This window comes from Bos taurus, chromosome 11 (assembly GCF_002263795.3).
Source record: "Bos taurus isolate L1 Dominette 01449 registration number 42190680 breed Hereford chromosome 11, ARS-UCD2.0, whole genome shotgun sequence".
NCBI lineage: Eukaryota > Metazoa > Chordata > Mammalia > Artiodactyla > Bovidae > Bos > Bos taurus.
In genome coordinates this window covers 87,695,890-87,714,514 of record NC_037338.1, presented here as the reverse complement: position 1 = coordinate 87,714,514, position 18,625 = coordinate 87,695,890, and the positions used below count along the sequence as shown (strand labels likewise).

At 41.0% G+C, this 18,625-nt stretch overlaps 1 protein-coding gene across 1 annotated transcript in view; it reads left to right on the top strand.

Annotated features, from left to right (window-relative positions):
- Positions 1-4,350: 4,350 nt before the first annotated feature.
- The window catches only part of TAF1B (TATA-box binding protein associated factor, RNA polymerase I subunit B), a 55,683-nt gene continuing 41,408 nt past the window's right edge, over positions 4,351-18,625 (top strand). The window contains exons 1-6 of the mRNA NM_001075503.1: positions 4,351-4,395; positions 6,085-6,183; positions 9,388-9,475; positions 11,711-11,808; positions 13,515-13,610; positions 15,738-15,891. Coding sequence (NP_001068971.1) covers positions 4,378-4,395; positions 6,085-6,183; positions 9,388-9,475; positions 11,711-11,808; positions 13,515-13,610; positions 15,738-15,891 — 553 coding nt within the window. The 5' untranslated portion in view covers positions 4,351-4,377. The remainder of the gene's footprint in view (positions 4,396-6,084; positions 6,184-9,387; positions 9,476-11,710; positions 11,809-13,514; positions 13,611-15,737; positions 15,892-18,625) is intronic.

The following is an 18,625-nucleotide window of genomic DNA, read 5'->3' as shown; positions in this document are numbered from 1 at the left end:
ATAATCAAGCTGTTCATATGACAAGTCTTGGTGCTTTGAACATAGGTAAGAGTCTGAAGTTTCAGAGCCAAGACTGGTAAATGACAGCTGGAGAAGAGCATTTAACTAGCACCATGATAAAATAATAAGACTGAATACCCCACTGCACTGGGTGCCTCTTGAAGGCAGGAACTTGGTCCTGTTTATCTGTCCTTTCCCAATTCCTGGCACAATGCCCTGACACAGTGGTGTTTAATGACTTTGGGAAAGAAATGAATTGACAAGTGAAGAAGGAGTGAGCGAATACAGAGCTACTCCCTTGGTGATCTTAACTACTCTCATGACTTTAAATACCATCTAGGCAGAAAGCACACCCAAGAATATATCTTCAGACCAGAACTTGCCTCTGAATGCTAGACTCCTACATCCAATTGCCTTCTTATCCGACCTGCACGTCTTATAAGCATCTCTAACTTCATATGCCAAAGATCAAATTCCTGATTCCTCCTCTACCTCCTCCCAAACTCTTCCAACCATAGCCTGCCCCTACCCTGTCAAATATATCTTCACTCTTCCAGGTGCTCAGGACAAAAATCTTGAAGTCATACTTGACTCCCTTCTTCCTCTATAGCTGCTTGATGGACTTTTTGTCCATCAAGTTATCCTTATGGTTCCACCTTCAAAATACACATTTCCATGTCTACTTCTCACTGTCTCCCCTGCTTTCACCTGGTTCAAGCAACTAGGATTATTTTAATAGTCTCCTGACTTGCCTCCCAGCTTCTGCCTTTACCCCGGCAGTCCATTCTCCTCACAATAGCCAGTGTCAGTTACTTAGTTGTGTCCGACTCTTTGTGACCCCGTGGACTGGAGCCTGGCAGGCTCCTCTGTTCATGGAATTTTCCAGGCAAGAATACTGGAGTGGGTTTCCACTTCCTCCTCCAGGGGATCTTCCTGACCCAGGGATTGAATCCGTGTCTCCTGCATTGCAGGAAGATTCTTTACTGTCTGAGCCACTAGGGAAGCCCCACAATAGACAGACTGATCTTTTAAACACGTCAGATTGTGTAAATCCTCCACCTGCTTATACAGTTTCTCTAAGCCCTTATAACTCGATTTTGCCCCCACCTCATTTTCAACTCTCCCTTTAGTTCACCATTCCAGCCACTGGCTGACCTCCTTGCTGATCCTGAAATGATACTCGGGACTAGGGCCCTGGTCCTCACTGTTCCCTCTGCTGGGAATGATATTCCCAGCATGGTTCTTACTCCCTTGCCTCATAGGTCACCTTCTCAGTGAGACCTTTCTTGACCACTTCACTTATTTTTTTTAATTAACTTTTACTGGTATGGTTGCTTTACAGTGTTGTGTTACTTTCTATTACACAGTGAAGTGAATTAGCTATAGGTATACCACATACGTGTATCCCATCCCTCTTTTTTTTGGATTTCCTTCCCAATTTTGGATTCAGGTCACCACAGAGCACTGAGTAAGGTTCCCTGATCTATACAGTAGGTTCTCATTAGTTATCTATTTACACTTAGACTTAGTATCAATAGTGTATCAATACGTCAACCCCAATCTCCCAATTTGTCCCATCCCTCTTTGTCCCACCCCTTGGTGTTCATACTGTTGACTACTCCACTCATACTGTTGACCACTCCATTTAAAATTGAAGCCACATTATGGCTCCCGTTCTCCTTTATCTGTTTTATTTTTCCCTCCTTGGCAATCATGCCCATTTAATATACCATATATTTTCCTTATTTATTTTTTCTCTCCCCACTAGTTTATAATCTCCATAAAAGAAGGAATTTTTCTTTACTGGGCTCACTACTGAATCCCAAGACTTAAAACAGCACCTGTTTAATGAAATGAATGTGTTCAATGAAAGGAAAACAATGAAACTAAATTTAATAAGTATTTACCATGCGAGGATCCCTTGCAAGGGACTCATGGGTAGTAGCTAATTTTTACAGAGGAGGCACAGAAAAGCTGTGATAAGAAACCCAGGTCTAATCCAACAATGTGTTCTTTCCTCCAGAACCTGGCAACTCTCCTGTGCTGTGAAAAGCCAGAAGTAGGTGGAGAGTCCAGAGGGGTCGGGGTCCAAGCCATGGCACCCCTCCCAGCCCACATACTTAAGAGTGGCCAGGAGAGATCAGCTGTCAGTTCAGTTCAGTTCAGTCATTCAGTCGTGTCTGACTCCTTGCGAACCCATGGACTGGGGCACACCAGGCTTCCCTGTCCATCAACAGTTCCCAGAGCTTACTCAAACTCATGTCCATCGAGTCGGTGATACCATCCAACCATCTCATCCTCTGTCGTCCCCTTCTCCTCCTGCCTTCTATCTTTCCCAGCATCAGGGTCTTTTCCAGTGAGTCAGCTCTTCACATCAGGTGGCCAAAGTATTGGAGTTTCAGCTTCAACATCAGTCTTTCCAATGAATATTCAGACTGATTTCCTTTAAGATTGATTGGTTGGATCTCCTTGCAGTCCAGGGGACTCTCAAGAGTCTTCTCTAACACCACAGTTTAAAAGCATCAATTCTTTAGCGCTTAGCTTTCTTTATAGTCCAACTCTCACATCCATACATGACTACTGGAAAAACCATAACTTTGACTAGATGGACCTTTGTTGGCAAAGTAATGTCTCTGCTTTTTAATATGCTGTCTAGAGTGGTCAAAACTTTTCTTCCAAGGAGAAAGTATCTTTTAATTTTAAGGTTGCAGTCACCATCTGCAGTGATTTTAGAGACCCCCAAAATAAAGTCTCCCACTGTTTCCATTGTTTCCCCATCTATTTGCCATGAAGTGATTGAATTGCATGCCATGATCCTAGTTTTCTGAATGCTAAGTTTTAAGTCAACTTTTTCACTCTCCTCTTCCACTTTCATCAAGAGGCACTTTAGTTCTTCTTCACTTTCTGCCATAAAGATGGTGTCATCTGCATATCTGAGTTTATTGATATTCCTCCCGGCAATCTTGATTCCAGCTTGTGCTTCTTCCAGCCTGGTATTTTGCATGATGTACTCTGAACATCAGTTACATAAGTAGGGTGACAATATACAGCCTTCATGTACTCCTTTCCCAATTTGGAACCAGTTTGTTGTTCCATGTCCAGTTCTAACTGTTGCTTCCTGACCTGCATACAGACTTCTCAAGAGCCAGGTCAGGTGGTCTGGTATTCCCATCTCTTTCAGAATTTTCCACAGTTTGTTGTGATCCACACAGTTAAAGGCCTTGGCATAGTCAATAAAGCAGAAGCAGATGTTTTTCTGGAACTCTCTTGCTTTTTCGATGATCCAGATGATGTTGGCAATTTGATCTCTGGTTCCTTTGCCTTTTCTAAAATCAGTTTCAACATCTGGAAATTGACGGTTCATGTATTGCTGAAGCCTGGCCTGGAGAATTTTGAGCATTACTTTGCTAGCGTGTGAGATGAGTGCAATTATGCGGTAGTTTGAACATTCTTTGGCATTGCCTTTCTTTGGGATTGGAATGAAAACTGACCTTTTCCAGTCCTGTGGCCACTGCTTAGTTTTCCAAACTTGCTGGCATATTGAGTGCAGCACTTTCACAGTGTCATCATTTAGGATTTGAAATAGCTCAACTGGAATTCCATCACCTCCACTAGCTTTGTTTGTAGTTATGCTTCCTAGGGCCCACTTGACTTCACATTCCAGGATGTCTGGCTCTAGGTGAGTGATCATACCATGGTGATTATCTGGGTCATGAAGATCTTTTTTGTATAGTTCTTCTGTGTATTCTTATCACCTCTTCTTAATATCTTCTGCTTCTGTTAGCTCCATACTATTTCTGTCCTTTATTGTGTCCATCTTTGCATGAAATTTTCCCTTGGTATCTCTAATTTTCTTGAAGAGATCGCTATCTTTCCCATTCTATTGTTTTCCTGTATTTGCACTGACCACTGAGGAAGGCTTTCTTACGTCTCCTTGCTATTCTTTGGAACTCTGCATTCTGATGGGTACAGCTTTCCTTTTCTCCTTTGCCTTTAGTTTCTCTTCTTTTCTCAGCTATTTGTAAGGAAGGCCTCCTCAGACAACTGTTTCGCCTTTTCTCATTTCTTTTCATTTTTCGCATTTCCCACCGGCTGTCGGAAGAGACTGAATCCGCTCAGCAGTAGGCGCCGCCCACCTTTTTTTTTTTACTGATTGGCTTCGGTTCCTAGAGTAGGAACGGGATGCTTTCTGGGAGGGGTGCCGGATTAGCGGAGCTTCCTTCCACCGCTCGCAGAGGCTTCCCTGCGGCTGTAGGAGACGGAAATCTAGAGTCAAGAGTCTGGGTTTCCGCCCGGAGGGCTCTTCCCGCCGCTCCCGGAAGCTGCGCTCGCTGCCTGGGTAACGGGTCCCGGGGCTGAAGCGGGTAAGGCGCCGTTATGGACCTGGAGGAGGCGGTAAGAAGTCCGGCTGCTGCGCGACCAGGCGACGGGGCGGGAGGGCCATGAGGCTGAGGAGAAGGCGCCGGAGGACGCCAGCTGGCTGTGGAGGCGCTCTGGTCTCGAAGTGGGGCGGGTCAGAAAGGGATGGAGCTGGCGGGCCGTGGGTACCGGCGTGATGGGGGAGACAGGCTGGAGCTGCTGGCTGGGTGAGGTTGTGAGTGGAGACGGGGTGAGGTGTTGATCGAGGGGGGTGTGTTTTAGGGGTAGGATGAACTTGTGGGTTTTGTGAGGTGGCCGCCCTCGTGGCTCACCTGCTCTAGACTGGACAACCCGCAAGTTCCCTTTGATGCTGGAGGTAGGGCGAGGGAGGCCGGGGGCTGGAACCCGAATGCCCCCCAAGTAACCCCTGTAACCCCAAGTAAGGTCATATCTTCCAGCACCTAGTCTTTGGGAATCCTCGTCTCGGCCTTGCGTAGGGAGGGCCAGATTCGGGTGTGAGGGCACGGCCAAGATTTTACTGGTTACTAGTATAGGGTCCCTGAAAACTTGACCTGCTTTTGAAATCAATTGGCCGTGCGTTTTGTCAGTCTTTGATGAGAGTCCCTTGGACTGCGCGGAGATCCAACCAGTCTATCCTAAACGAAATCAGTCCTGAATATTCATTGGAAGGACTGATGCTGAAGCTGAAACTCCAATACTTTGGCCACCTGATGCAAAGAACTGACTCATTGGAAAAGACCCTGATGCTGGGAAAGATCCAAGGCGGGAGGAGAAGTGGAGGACAGAAGATGAGATGGTTGGATGGCATCACGGACTCAATGGACATGAGTTTGAGTAAACTACAAGAGTTGGTGATGGACAGGGAGGCCTGGCTGCTGCAGTCCTTGGGGTTGCAAAGTCAGACACGACTGAGCGACTGAACTGAACTGAACTGAACTGATGGTGTTAGAGGAATATTGGGTAATTAGATCAATAATAATAAGATTTCACACACCAAAGAGCTGAGAATTGATTATTTAGTGCCAGTCTATGTATGTACAGAAGCATCATGGTGATAGAAGGCTTTTCTCATTGTAGGTGCTGATAAATGCCTCTTGAATGATGGTTAGCGGTGTGTAGATGCTGGGTTAATGAAATGAACAACTAGAACTCACCATGAGCCTGTAGAGTTATGAGTAGGGATCTTGTCTGTTTTGCTCAACGTCACATCTCCAGCACCTAGTTAAGTGTCTAGAGCATACATAGTAGGTACTCCTTGGATTGCTGAATGAACAAATGGAAACTTGAAATAACCCTAATAAAACTCTGGTTCCTTTGTGGTGGGTTATGTGTTCTTAGTGTCCTGGAAGAAGTTCCAAACGGTATGCTGTTTAAGTCTTCTCTGTACTTAAATCTCATCATCTTTTTTCCTCACAGCATTTTCAAGTTTTATTTACTCATCTTCCCCCACCCCCCACTTTACCCCACCACCTTTTTTCTTCCCCTTCCCACACACTGCGTGTTTTAGAAACATTTAATAGTTTAATTCCATTTCAAACTGCTCAGACAGAACTGCTCTTCTTGTTTGTACATAGTAGTCTCTTTGGTATGTTTTCTATTTTCAGCGATTCTTTACTGATAGAGTAAAGTTGCAGGGAGGCCTGTAGGTGGAACTGCAGGGTTTAGGCGCCGTGTGTTAAATGTGATGTTCCTTTTCTCCCACAGAGAGAGTTCAGAGAGCGCTGCTCTCAGTGTGCCGCTGTTTCTTGGGGTCTTACTGATGAAGGCAAATATTATTGCACTTCTTGCCACAATGTTACAGAAGTAAGTAACAGGTCTCATTTATGAATTTGCTTGTGCTTTAAAATTTGCAATTTCAGCCTAATATATGGCATAGTACCCCCCCTCGCCCCCGCCGCACCGCCAAATTGATCTATTTTTTATTACTAAGCAGTGCCCAAATACCAAGAATATAAGTCGTCCTCAAATGGTGACACAAGGGTTAAAGACTTTGTGAATTAGATTTAGGATGAGCTTCTGAAACTATCTTGGGCTATAAATATAAGTGTTTTCCTGATTCAGACTGTATGGTATATTTATAAGGGGAAGTAATTAAACTTGCACTTGGAAGATGATAAATTTCTTTTCATTAGTTAGTACTTATTTAAGAGTTTTTAATGTGCCATGATAGCATGGAGGTTTGGAATATACAATGTTAGAGGACTATCCTGAGTACTGGAAATATACATTGTTATCATTATGTCTTTGCACAATGCCTTACACATCATGAGTGTTTTCTTATCTATTCATTCATTTCCTCCTCTTGACAATGTGTGAGATACACTATTATGCCTGTCTACAGGTGGGGCAAGTGGGCCTCATCAGGTGAGTGAGTTTGCCAAAGTCTCATGGCTAGAAAGTGTTAAGGCAGGATTTGAACCTGAGGCTTCTAACTCAAGCCAGCGTTCATTTAATTCCACCACACCTGCCTCTTAGGACAGAGGCTGACATCCTGTCCTGTGGGTCCGTGGTAAATGAGACTGCATTCACACAGGGAGTGCTAGGTCCTCTTCTCGTCACCACAACCCTCAGGACAGAACAACATAACCAAAATAATCCAGAGTGTGGACAGCCTGCTGTTGGGTGGGCTAAACACACCAGGAGTTTTCTCTCCGGAAGAGGATTTGCTCAAAGTCTACAGAGCCAGGAAGAGCAGATATATTTATTACCTTTGCCCTGTAGTCCTCTGGGATTTTTGAGAAAAGTGGTTAATGTAGCTTGCAACTATCATTGAGACAGTCATTGTTCTTCATTCTGCTTCCCATTTGGTCACCCACAGTATTCATAAAATATGAACTCACTCGATGAAACTGTTGGGGTGATAATATGTTCATTACTTCATTTGTGGTGATGGTTTCATGGATATACATACACACACATCAGATCATACACTTTAAATATATGCAGTTGGGTCCTTTGCTTTGATGTTTGTTGAGGCATTAACAGTTTTTGGTTTTGTACCAGCAGTGCAAATGTAAACACGGTGAAGCAAGATGTGTATAATGGACTGTCATTAGCAGATGAAGACAGCATATACTTTTTTTGGAGAAATTAAACTATTAATACATTAACTAATTGCTTTCTTTTATTTGTCTTTGATAGTGTTTCTATTTATTTCTGTCTGATAAAATCTGCTGCAGTCAGTTTTTAACTTGAAAGATCCTAATACCAGTATTTCCACACTTGAAAGGTACCAGCTTTGTATGGAATAACCTGTCAAGAGTGGAGCATTCTGGACGGTGGGCACCATCTTCCTACAGGCCCAGAACCTATCTCAGTGCCTCCCGTGTGATAGACAGAGCTGTGTGTTGCACAACCTCAGTGGTTCTCTTGGCTTTATGGCACATTCTTCAGATAGAAAAGGACGTGACTGGTGTGGGCTTGGTGTGCCAATGTTTAAATCCACCTGGTGGGAAATGGCTGGTGAGCTGTGGTTAGACCTACGGAGAGTGAAGGTTGTGGTACAGCTTTCTGTGTTTTTCTGCTCCTTTCATTGCCCCTCAACTTACTCTTGTATGTAATTTTCATTTTCTAGATACCCATCATCTGAAGGAAGGCCTTCTGAATTCATAAAGGAATTAGAATGTTATCTTGATTGATTTTATACAGGAAAAATATTTTCAGATCTTAAATCTGGTCTATGTATAGACATTCTTGCAAGTATTTTATGGGTATTTAATAAAGGTGTAAGCTAAGATCGTGTGAGTTTAACAGATTTATATGATCGTAAGAGCAGATTTACTGTAGAAATGATGAAGATGAAAGCTACAATCACCAGTGAGCTCAACATACATTTCAGTAGCTTCCATTTAGTCTTTTATATGAGAGACTGTCTGTATATGAGAGGGGCAAGGGGATACGGGTGAGTACCCCCAATCTTGTGTGAATGTGTTAATTAACTGTATAAATAGTCCACAGTATAACCATTCTGTAATTAGTTACAGCTTCAGTCTGGGTATTTAGGTTTTTTTAACTTTTAGTTATTTTGCATTTTGTCTAATTCTTATTTTAAGCCTTCCCCCGCCATCCTCTCCACCCCCCACCCCCACCCCCACTCTTTATAAGTTTTACCTTTTTTTGTTGGATAATTGCTCTGGTGTGTGTTCTGAAATGTCTTACGTTCTCAGTGTGGCCAACCCCATCCACCAGAACGGCTTTGAATGTGGTTTCTGTGGAATACAGAGAGAATGTATTCCAAAAATCCTGTTGTTAGAGGCATTTCTTTTATTCTTAATGAAAGTTGAAGATAAATTTCATTCCAAATCTCTAGATTTAGACAAATACATAGGTAGTGTTCTCTCTTGGTTAAAAATCTTCACCTTTCCCCCATCACGTAGGGCTGATGCTTTTATTAATATATTTTGGTTGTGAGAGAACTGGAATCTTAGGTCCCAGCCCTTGAGAGCACTTGGAATTGAAGACTTTGGGGTGAACCGTACTCAGCAATAAGTCATTCTGAAATCTTACAGGTCTGATTAAGAATGAAAGTAGTACTTTTATAATTTTATAAAGCTATTTTAGAGTATGATTCCAACACATAGAAAAGTAGGATGAAAGTAATCTGTGTGTAGCTCAGGCATTGCTGACTACAATAAATACAGAAATTATTTTAGTTTCAAAGTGGTTTGGGGTGGAGAAAAGGGTGAATAAATTTGACTTTAGGATTGATGTCAAACAATTAAAAACTGATTGAAAATAAAAGGTTATTCATTTGACAGTAATTTATTTAGTATGTTTAAGACTGTTCTCCACACAGTTTTAGGTACTAAGAAGTTCTGAATCAGAAAATAACATAAAGGCTAACCAGAGTGTCCACTTTATCTAATTGTCCCAAAGTGCTATGGTCATTGGTCCTGGCATCCACCGTCTGGTTCATTACACACCCCAGAGCATGCTTGGAAACACAGTCAAGGAGAAGTGAAGTTACCTGTGTGGTCTATTTTAACGGTCTGCCTCTGTTTCCTGCAGAGATCTAGGGAAGTTATAGACACTGGGGCTATTCCTAATACTAAAATACAAGCCATCAACCGGGGACTTAAAAGAAAACGAAAACTTGGTAAGCTCTTTCTTCATATGTGCTTGTATTTTTCAATCATGTTTTCATTTTCATAATTTGGGTGTGTGCAATTGGAATTCTAAATAGATTCTAATGAAGTTGCCTGAATTTTAAGCCAAAATAGAATTAAAGTCGATAATTATTTTTGGTAAAATTGGAAGCAACTTCTTAAAGCATACCCATTTTTTATTGTTTATTATAGATGATTTGATTTTTCAGTGGTGCAACTACTATGCAAAAAATAATATTAGTCAAGGGAGCATATTTCTTTGTATCTGTTGGCATATGTTTCTCTATTCTGTATCTGTAATCTCTCATGATTTTCTGTGCTTTTAAAAAAAATTGCTTCTCTTCTGACATGTTTCAGCTATGGAGTTGTCAGGTTAGGCAAGTTAAATATGATACTCAGCTTTCAGAAATCCATTTCTCACAGTGATTTTGAACACACCCTTTTATAATAGGGAAAATTAATTTCCTTTAAAATAACCTCAGCATGGGTGTGCTTTGAAAGGCAATCTATTTCATTAATCCAGGGAGTACATATAATTAACAGTTATTGAGAAGAATCTGAGGTGAAGTTTAGTTGATGCTTTTTATTTCTGTGACTGATTGCCTAGAGCCAGATGCTCAGGTTTGAAATTAGGCTAAAGATAATGGCGGACTCTTCTACCTAAGGTAGCTTTAAGGATACACACGTGAAATATATAATATATATAAATGTTGGTGAAATAACTGCATGAAATACATTGCTGTTCTTAGATGAATAACAGAGAATGCCTAGATGCCAACTCATGTTCCTGTTTAAACTTTAGTAGTGACTGTTTTTATTAGGCTAAAACCTGATTAATCTTAATTAAATTTAATTAGAATAAAACCTGATTAATTTGGGCTTGCCATCTAGGTAGTAAAAATTGTATAGTTTAAGCTTAAAGTGCTGAAAGAACATCAGGTGTTTCAAATTAAATGTTGAGAGTCTTATATTCAACCTCTTTGTCCTTACTTTCTTCATGTGTAAAGTAAGAGGGTAATACCATTTATTATAGAGAGTAGGAACCCAGACTCCGAATTTAAGATACAACTGTATTAGTTCGTCAGAACAGGGTACATGAAGGAGAGAGCACACGTGGCTGGCTATTGCTTGGGGAGTTTAAACTCCCACACCTTTGCAGGCTTCTTATTTTATTTTATTTTATTTATTTTTTTTTTGTGGTAATATGGAGAGTAATAGTAATAGTGGTTACTTTTACTTTAGAAAAGATCTTTGTGAGGTGGTAACATCTGGGCTTGAGTGATGAGAAAGTGCCAAATATCTAATGATTTGGGGAATCTTATTTTACTCCTATGCAAACTAAGACCCTTTCCAGAAAGTGAGTTAGTCAGCAGAGGTGGGGAGGCCTTGTGACACTGAGGTTAGGGAGGGGCACAGGAGCCCTGTGACTTTCTGCAGCGGGGAGGGCATCTTGGAGTCATAGCAGCAGACTTCAGAAGCATATTTTTTCAAAGAGTTGCAGTATTTGTCGACCTGGGAGGGGTAAAACGTAAGAGTCTTAACAGATTTGAGCATTTTCTTTTAACTGGTAGTTTTATTTAAGCATGTAGCTTTGTCCATTCCTTCAGAATCTCTTAAGACTGTTTTGAGGTTGCAAGAAAATAACCTATTAATACTTAAAATACATGGTGACTGGACCGAGTTCAATGAATCTTAGTTTCCTTGCTTTCAGTTTCACACTCCTACCTAGAACCGTCTTGATGAAAGGAGAAAGCTGTTGAGCAGTTCGTTTGCTTTGTGTGTTCTTGTTGTACGCCCTTTCCTGCGATCTTGGAGCTTCCCCTCTTTGTTTTAGTTCATTCATTCTCCAAATACTTATTGTTCCCTTTCTATGTGAGGTGGAACAGAGGAGTCGGAGGAGAAACAGTGGCTGAGTGTTGAGTATCCTTTCATTTAGGCTTCTGCTGGGCATTGTTCAGTACATTTATAAAACTTGTTTTCTTTTTTTAATGTGGTGACTAACCATTTTGCTGCCCTTATATTGATATTTCAGAAAAATTAAATTTACTTTAGCATTTGTGTATAGATTTGCCAGATTGGAAGCAAGAGTATAAGAATGGAAACTCTACTCAGGGATATGAAAAAATTCCAGCTGAAGTGTGTGAAACACAATTGTAACTGTGCAGTAGCATTGCATTTAGTAAGTAAGAAACTCAGATGTCTGAAGTCTGTCATTTGTCATTTAGAGAAAGGCTGGGATTGGTATGTGTGTGAAGGTTTTCAGCACATACTTTATCAACAAGCAGAAGCCTTACAGAGCCTTGGAGTAGGCCCAGAGTTAAAGGTAAGTCCATTTGAGTTCACATGTTAACCTTTCATTTTGTTGTTTGAAGAACAGTAGGCTTAGAGTGGAATTAATAGTAGGGTTATCAGTAATAGCACTTGGCCTATTAGAAACAATAATTTTTCTGATAATTTTTCTTTAATCCTTTTGCAAGACCAGTAATCCCCAAAATGTGTTCTCTAGGGTGTAAATAAGCAGTACATCCAAAAGAAAGTAAGAAAGGTTTTAGTCTTCAGATAATTAGGAAACATTAGGTTAAAATAAAACAAATAACTTTGTGCACTTTTTGGTGCCTTTTATGTGTTAATGTGCTGTTTCATTTCCTAGGGGATGCAATGTGCAGTATTCACAATTTGAGGGTAAAATCCTCTGGTGTGTGTGAGGGGGTGAGATGGGGAGAGTAGCATTCATCAGGACTTCCAGAAAATGCACTTTGTGCAGTGATACATTAAATCAGTGGTTTTCAAACTTGAGTGTGTATCAGAATCAACTTGGAAGGCTTGTTAAAACAGATTGCTTGACCCCATTCCAGAGTTTCTGATAAGCAGGTCTGGAGTAGGGCCCAAGAATCTGCATTTCTAACACGTTTCCAGGTGACGCTGATGCCGCTGGAGTCAGCTTAGTTGGAGAGAAGTTTCCATGTGTATGTGGAATGAGTGAAAGGACATTATGTAGCACTATGCTCATAAATGAAAACAAGAGCAAAAAGCGAAGGAAGAAAGATCAACTACTGAAGTCACCAAGAGAAGATTGGTAAAGCAGCCTTTGCTATTCAAAGCAATGAGTGTCTGCAGCAGGCAGGCAGAGTGACCCATAGGCCAGTGCATAGCCCAAGTGTGAGCCTTAACCTTGACAGCCATTGCTTAGGTAAGATTGCTGGTAGCCTGCAGGTTTGTGAATCTGGTTTCTCCTGGCATAGGTATCCGATGTATGAGTGTTTTTTAATAAATGGTTTCAGGTAGTTCCACCAAATAGCTTCAGTAGGGTTTACACCTATATAGCTTTCTATTGATACCTACTTCATCAAGATTAATCCTAAAAACAGTTTCTCTGAAATTAACCAATAAGTATGAGTGTTTAGACCTGACCAGCTAAATGGTACAGGAATGGTGTTATGATAACCCAGGCTCCAGAGTCAGAACTGACTCTAGATCCTATTCATGGGTCATTTTGGCCATGTTACTCAGTGTGTTCAGTGGTAAAACATGAGCTAATAACTGTTTTGCAGGATTGTGTTAAAGCTTATGGATGCCTTGTGCCTAGTAGGTGATGAATAAATGGAAAAGCTGCTTTGTTTTGTTTTACTTTTGCTTGGACAGAGGGTAGGAGGAGGAAGGGGGTGTCAGTAGGTCACTAAATGCAATAGCAACTTTGCTCCTATCTAGAAATGTAGTCACACATAAGTGACTTTCTTTCTCTGGATCTTAATTTACTTAACTTGTAAAAAGAAGGGATTCAACTAGGTGATTTTAAGGAACTAGTTCCTTCCTTTCCTAAAATCTAAGATTAGGAAGACTATATTCAGTGCTTCTCATACACCTGATACTGAAATGATAATTCTTTCAAGGAAATTTAAGTAAGAAAGGTAAGAATACATTTAGATGGAAGCAGTATGTAAAGTACAAGAGAATAGAGGTTCTGTGGTCTGGATGTGCCAGTATATTTTCATCAGAACCTGAAGCATTCTTGTTTCTCTTCCACATTAGAATGAAGTTTTGCATAATTTTTGGAAGCGCTACCTTCAGAAGAGCAAGCAGGCATACTGTAAAAACCCAGTTTATACCAGCAGAAGGAAAACTACGGTAAGGCACATGTCTGACAAGTGGGACCAAAAGACATATCTGGTGAGAGATAGAAATGAAGATGAGGTTCAGCCTTACCTGAATTATGGTTTTCAGAGGAGTTTCAGTGAAGAGGTTTCATTTATAGTCCAGAAGGACAGGGTCAGTGATGTAGGCATTGGATTTTTGACTTCTTATTTGACCAGTTGAAACATAAGTTTGTGGTTAAGTTTCTAAATAGAAGTTTAAAGGAGTTTCTACCATTGTACTATTAAAAACTGTTTTGCAAATGTTATTCTTTTTGCTTGGAACACCTGCTTGCTTTACCTGGCATTTCAAGATTCAGCTCAGTTGTCATCTGGATCCTTCACCACCCCACCCCTGTCCATCAAAGCAGTTATGTTTTTAGCAGTTTGCTTTTCACTGCTTATTAAATGTGCCATGGATCATTTTGTTTGGAATAGGGGAGGATTCCACTGCTGGGAAATGAGGTTTGATAAGCTTTGATGTGTTTTATGTGTGGTTCTTACTCTCTAGGACTGTCAAGGGATTCTGACTCTGTTTGACACACATTTGTTAAGAGCTTGGAAACTTGGCCCAGTGTTTACTTGTTTGGTTAGGGTCTCATAGGTTCCACACGCAGAGTTTAGTGAAAGAAATGAGACGTTTAGAAATTGCAGGAATGAAAAGTTTAGAAATAGCAGATGGAGCAGGAATAACGATAGTTCAGTTTTAAGCAGTAAGTTTGAGACAGCTATTGGACATCCAGGAGGAAATGTGGAGTCCTCAGATACACTTCAGTTCCGGGGGAGAGATCTGGACTGGAGATACAAATTTGGAAGTTGTCAGCTCACACTATAATCAAATCTAAAATACCACTGTTTGTAAGATGCACCATTATTTTTAAGTACCCCCAAGAAAAAAGAAAATGCTGCAAATTAAATTGTGCCATGACGCTGACTGTAAGATATTCCTGATTTCAGGGATGTTAAAATATGGAGATGGGGGAGTGCACATTAGAATTGAAAACAGTATACGTAGTAGATGGTATTTAAACTACAAGACCAGATAACATCCCTGAGGAGTAAAGACAGAGAAGAGGACCAAGACTGAGCTCTGAATATTCATTGAAAGGACCCAGATGCTGGGAAAGATTGAGGGCAAAAGGAGAAGGGGCCAACAGAGGATGAGGTGGTTGGATGGCATCAGTGACTCAATGGATATGAGTCTGAGCAAACTCCAGGAAGGACCAGGAAGCTTGGCATGCTGCAGTCCATGGGGTTGCAAAGAGGCGGACACAACTTAGCGACTGAATAACAGTGAGAGGTGGAATCGAGTGCACAGAGGGAGACGTTGCTGTAGATGGGAGCAGGGAAGGGCGCAGAGGCTGACAGAGGGCCGAGCGTGTGGTGTGGGAGTTTCCTTAGGATTGCTTCAGTTTTCTCAGTCATCTCCATGTATCAGCCAGCTTTATGGTTCCCTGGCCCCTCGTGGGCTCACCTACCAGAGGGAATGTTCTTGACAGAAGAAACAAGCATTATCCTGTCCCTGGGTTCTTTGTTCTGTCTCATTCTCTGTGAGTTCCTTTAATATGAGCTTTATCTCCTCACAGTGAGATCAAGTTTCTGGCCTACATGACTGAGAGCATGGCTTTTTGACTGTGATCAGCTCCCCAAGTCATGTCAGTTAATGAGGCCTTTAGGTAGCTGGCCAGCTAACCTTTCTAAGAGACATTCTGACTGCTATTTCGGCGATACACTTGTGAAAAATTAAATCATGGTAAGAGATAATGTATGATTGTCAAGCCTTAGTGTGTCTAGAGTCATTATTGACACTTGATGTTTTTATTGGTGTTGATGCTAGAGCTATAGGAGAGGTGTTTACAGAGAGAACTAGGCCTGTTGTGTCTGCCTGTTTCTCTGCTCATGCTTGTTTGGCGTCCTTATCTGAGAAACATGGCTGGGAGCTGCTGAGGAGCACGTGCAGAAGTCTGGCTCTCTTGGTCTCAGGGACCAGGCAGATGACTGCAGGTCTCTAGAGTGGTTCCTTCTCTGGTGTTTGTGATGCTCAAGTATTGTTTACAGTTTGTGGAAATGAATTATGTTGTAATTCCGATATAATCATAATTTATATTCTTTTACAAAACAGGTATTAGAAGATAATTTGAGCCATTCAGATTGGGAGAGTGAGCCTGAGCTGCTGAGTGACATGAGCTGTCTATCTTTTGCTGAGAGTGGAGCAGAGTCTCAGCCTGATGTCCGCACTCCAAAGCCTTTCCCCATCATCAAAGCATCACATTCAGGTAAAGATGACAAACTAACACTCTGGCTGTGCATCTTAGAAATAATGTAATGTAGTCCTGTCTCTTCATATTCCAAGGAAGGGAACTTGGCCTAGCAAGGAAGAATGATTTGTTGAATCATATGGCAAGGAGAAAGGTGAACTGAGTGAAATGTTAGGGCAGTTTTTAAAAAGGTACATTGTTTCTGCATGAGCTTTTAGGTGTGATTTTTAAAGGGAACTAAACAGTAAGGCTTCCCAGGTGGCTTAGGTGGGAAAGAATCTACCTGTAGAAGACCAGGGTTTGATCTCTGCTGGGTCGGGAAGATCCCTTGGAGAAGGGAATTTCTCCCCACTCCAGGAGCTGTTCTTGAGAATCCCATGGGCGGAGGAGCCTGGCGGGCTACAGTCCATGAGGTGTAAAGAGTCACACATGACTGAATGACTAATACTTTGACTTTTCAAGCAATAAGTAGATCCAAAAAGGAGGCTAACTCAAGTAAGATAGCTGTGGGCTCAGAGAAAAGTTGTAGCAGAGAACTAATAGAACTTAGCCATGTGGTAAGATAGACAGGAGTCAAAGATAAGCTGCCAGTTTCTCTGCGTAGACTAACGCAGGCTGAATCAGATCACCATATTGTGTGTGTGTGTGTGTGTGTGTGCACGTGCATGTATGTCTTACTTTCTGGTTTAATTCCATAATTTAAAATAGATAAGGAGTGTCTTTAAGGTTACAGATACAGACCTTCTCCTCAGAGCATTTATTCATGATTTTAGTTGTTTCTACATTACTTTTAGAAACAAAAACAAAGAAACGTGGTGGAAAACAGAGAAAGATTTTATTATAGATTGTGAAGGTCTTGATGTGTGCTACTAGAGTTGTTTGGGAGACAGCCTGCAAACTTCATGGTGTTAGGAATTGTTGAAGTCTGCATTACGTGTGGTTATGTAAAATTTTCAACAAAACATTTCTAGTATGGACTGCTTCTTTGCAAGCCCCTCACCCTCCAGAGATTAAAAATTCCTTTTATCAGCATATCCATGTTTCTTTTTATTTTTTGTCATTTCCTTTTTTTTCCTTCAGCATATCTGCATTTCTTGATGGACTGCACAACGACATAGTTATCAAATAAGTTACATGTTGTGTCCAAAGAAGTTAGGTCGTAGGATAATTGGGCAGTGTGGCATGTGGGGTTTCCTTTTCCATGCCTCAGGCCACCTGACTCAAAAAATCTCAGAGAACTAGGACTCTGAAACCATCCAAGCCTTTTTAGTAAGACATCATGATTGTTTACCTATGTTAGGGATTTGCATGTTTGTTTCTTAGTAAATGATGATCCTTAGAGCTTTATTTTCATTTTTCTATTAAATGTAACTATTAAAACAACTCATTATTAATGCAAAACTATAAAATTCAGATATTCATGGGAATTCCCTGGCAGTCCAGTGGTTAGAACTTGGCCCTTCCACTGCTGGGGCCCAGGTTTAATCCCTCTTTAGGGAATTAAGATCCTGTAAGCTGTGTGGCCTGACCAAAAAAAAAAAAAACAGATGTTCATAAAGAAAATAAACTCACGAGTTATTGTACCACCCCAAAATAACCACTATTACTGTATTCTTCTACATTCTAGATTTTTTATTCATATATATAGAGAGAGAGAAAGCACGAGTTTTGTTTTCCAAAAATGTGAACTACTTCTTGATTCTTTAAATTTTTTTGATCAAAATTCTACATGCATGTTGATTCAAATAGATTTATAGGACTTGTTACACAAATAAAAATAAATTGCAGTCTACTATCTCCCTCAAATGTCCTGTTTCCCAGAGGCATTCATTTTCAACTTTTTTTAAATGCTGTATCGCTGTATCACATGCTTCTGTTATTACATCTTGATTTCTCGTTTTGCACATGAGTGATTAAATTCCCACTGTGGATGATGAAGCCTTAGCTCTTTCACTCATCCCTCACTGTCCCTCCCCACCCCCTGCCACATAATTACCAGTACACAATTATGAATTTCTCCTTCTCTAGCTTTCCAATATAATTTTTTGCTTGGTCAATTTTTTGGTGCTTAAATTGTAAATGTATATGAATATTCATCAGAGCTGAGTCATATAGCTTACTATGATTACTTTTTCTGTATATGCATTGGTTTTTCCAGAGTTGATAATTTGTTTGCTGCTGCTGCTGCTAAGTTGCTTCATTTGTGTCCGACTCTGTGTGACCTCATAGACGGCAGCCCACCAGGCTGCCCCATCACTGGGATTCTCCAGGCAAGAACACTGGAGTGGGTTGCCATTTCCTTTTCCAATGCATGAAAGTAAAAAGTGAAAGTGAAGTCACTCAGTCATGTCCGATTGGATTGCCATTTCCTTCTCGAGGGGATCTTCCCAACCCAGGGATCAAATCCATGTCTTCTGCACTGGTGGGCAGATTCTTACCACTGAGCCACCTCGGAAGCCCAGATTACAGATTAGTAATAAATAAATAGAAAGCTTGCCTGGAGAATCCATGGACGGAGGAGCCTGGTGGGCTACAGTCCATGGGGTCACAAAAGAGTCAAATACAACTTAGTGAAACTATGAATCTATAATCTGTTACTAATGTATCTCCACACTTCCCCTCAATTCTGACAATCTCTCAATTCCTTATTCTGTCAATTTCATCTTCCGTAATAGATCCTGGAACTTCTGAGCTGCTTTGATCGAGAATGATGTATCTCCAGACCTCTGTCTTGGGGATCTCTTTACCACCA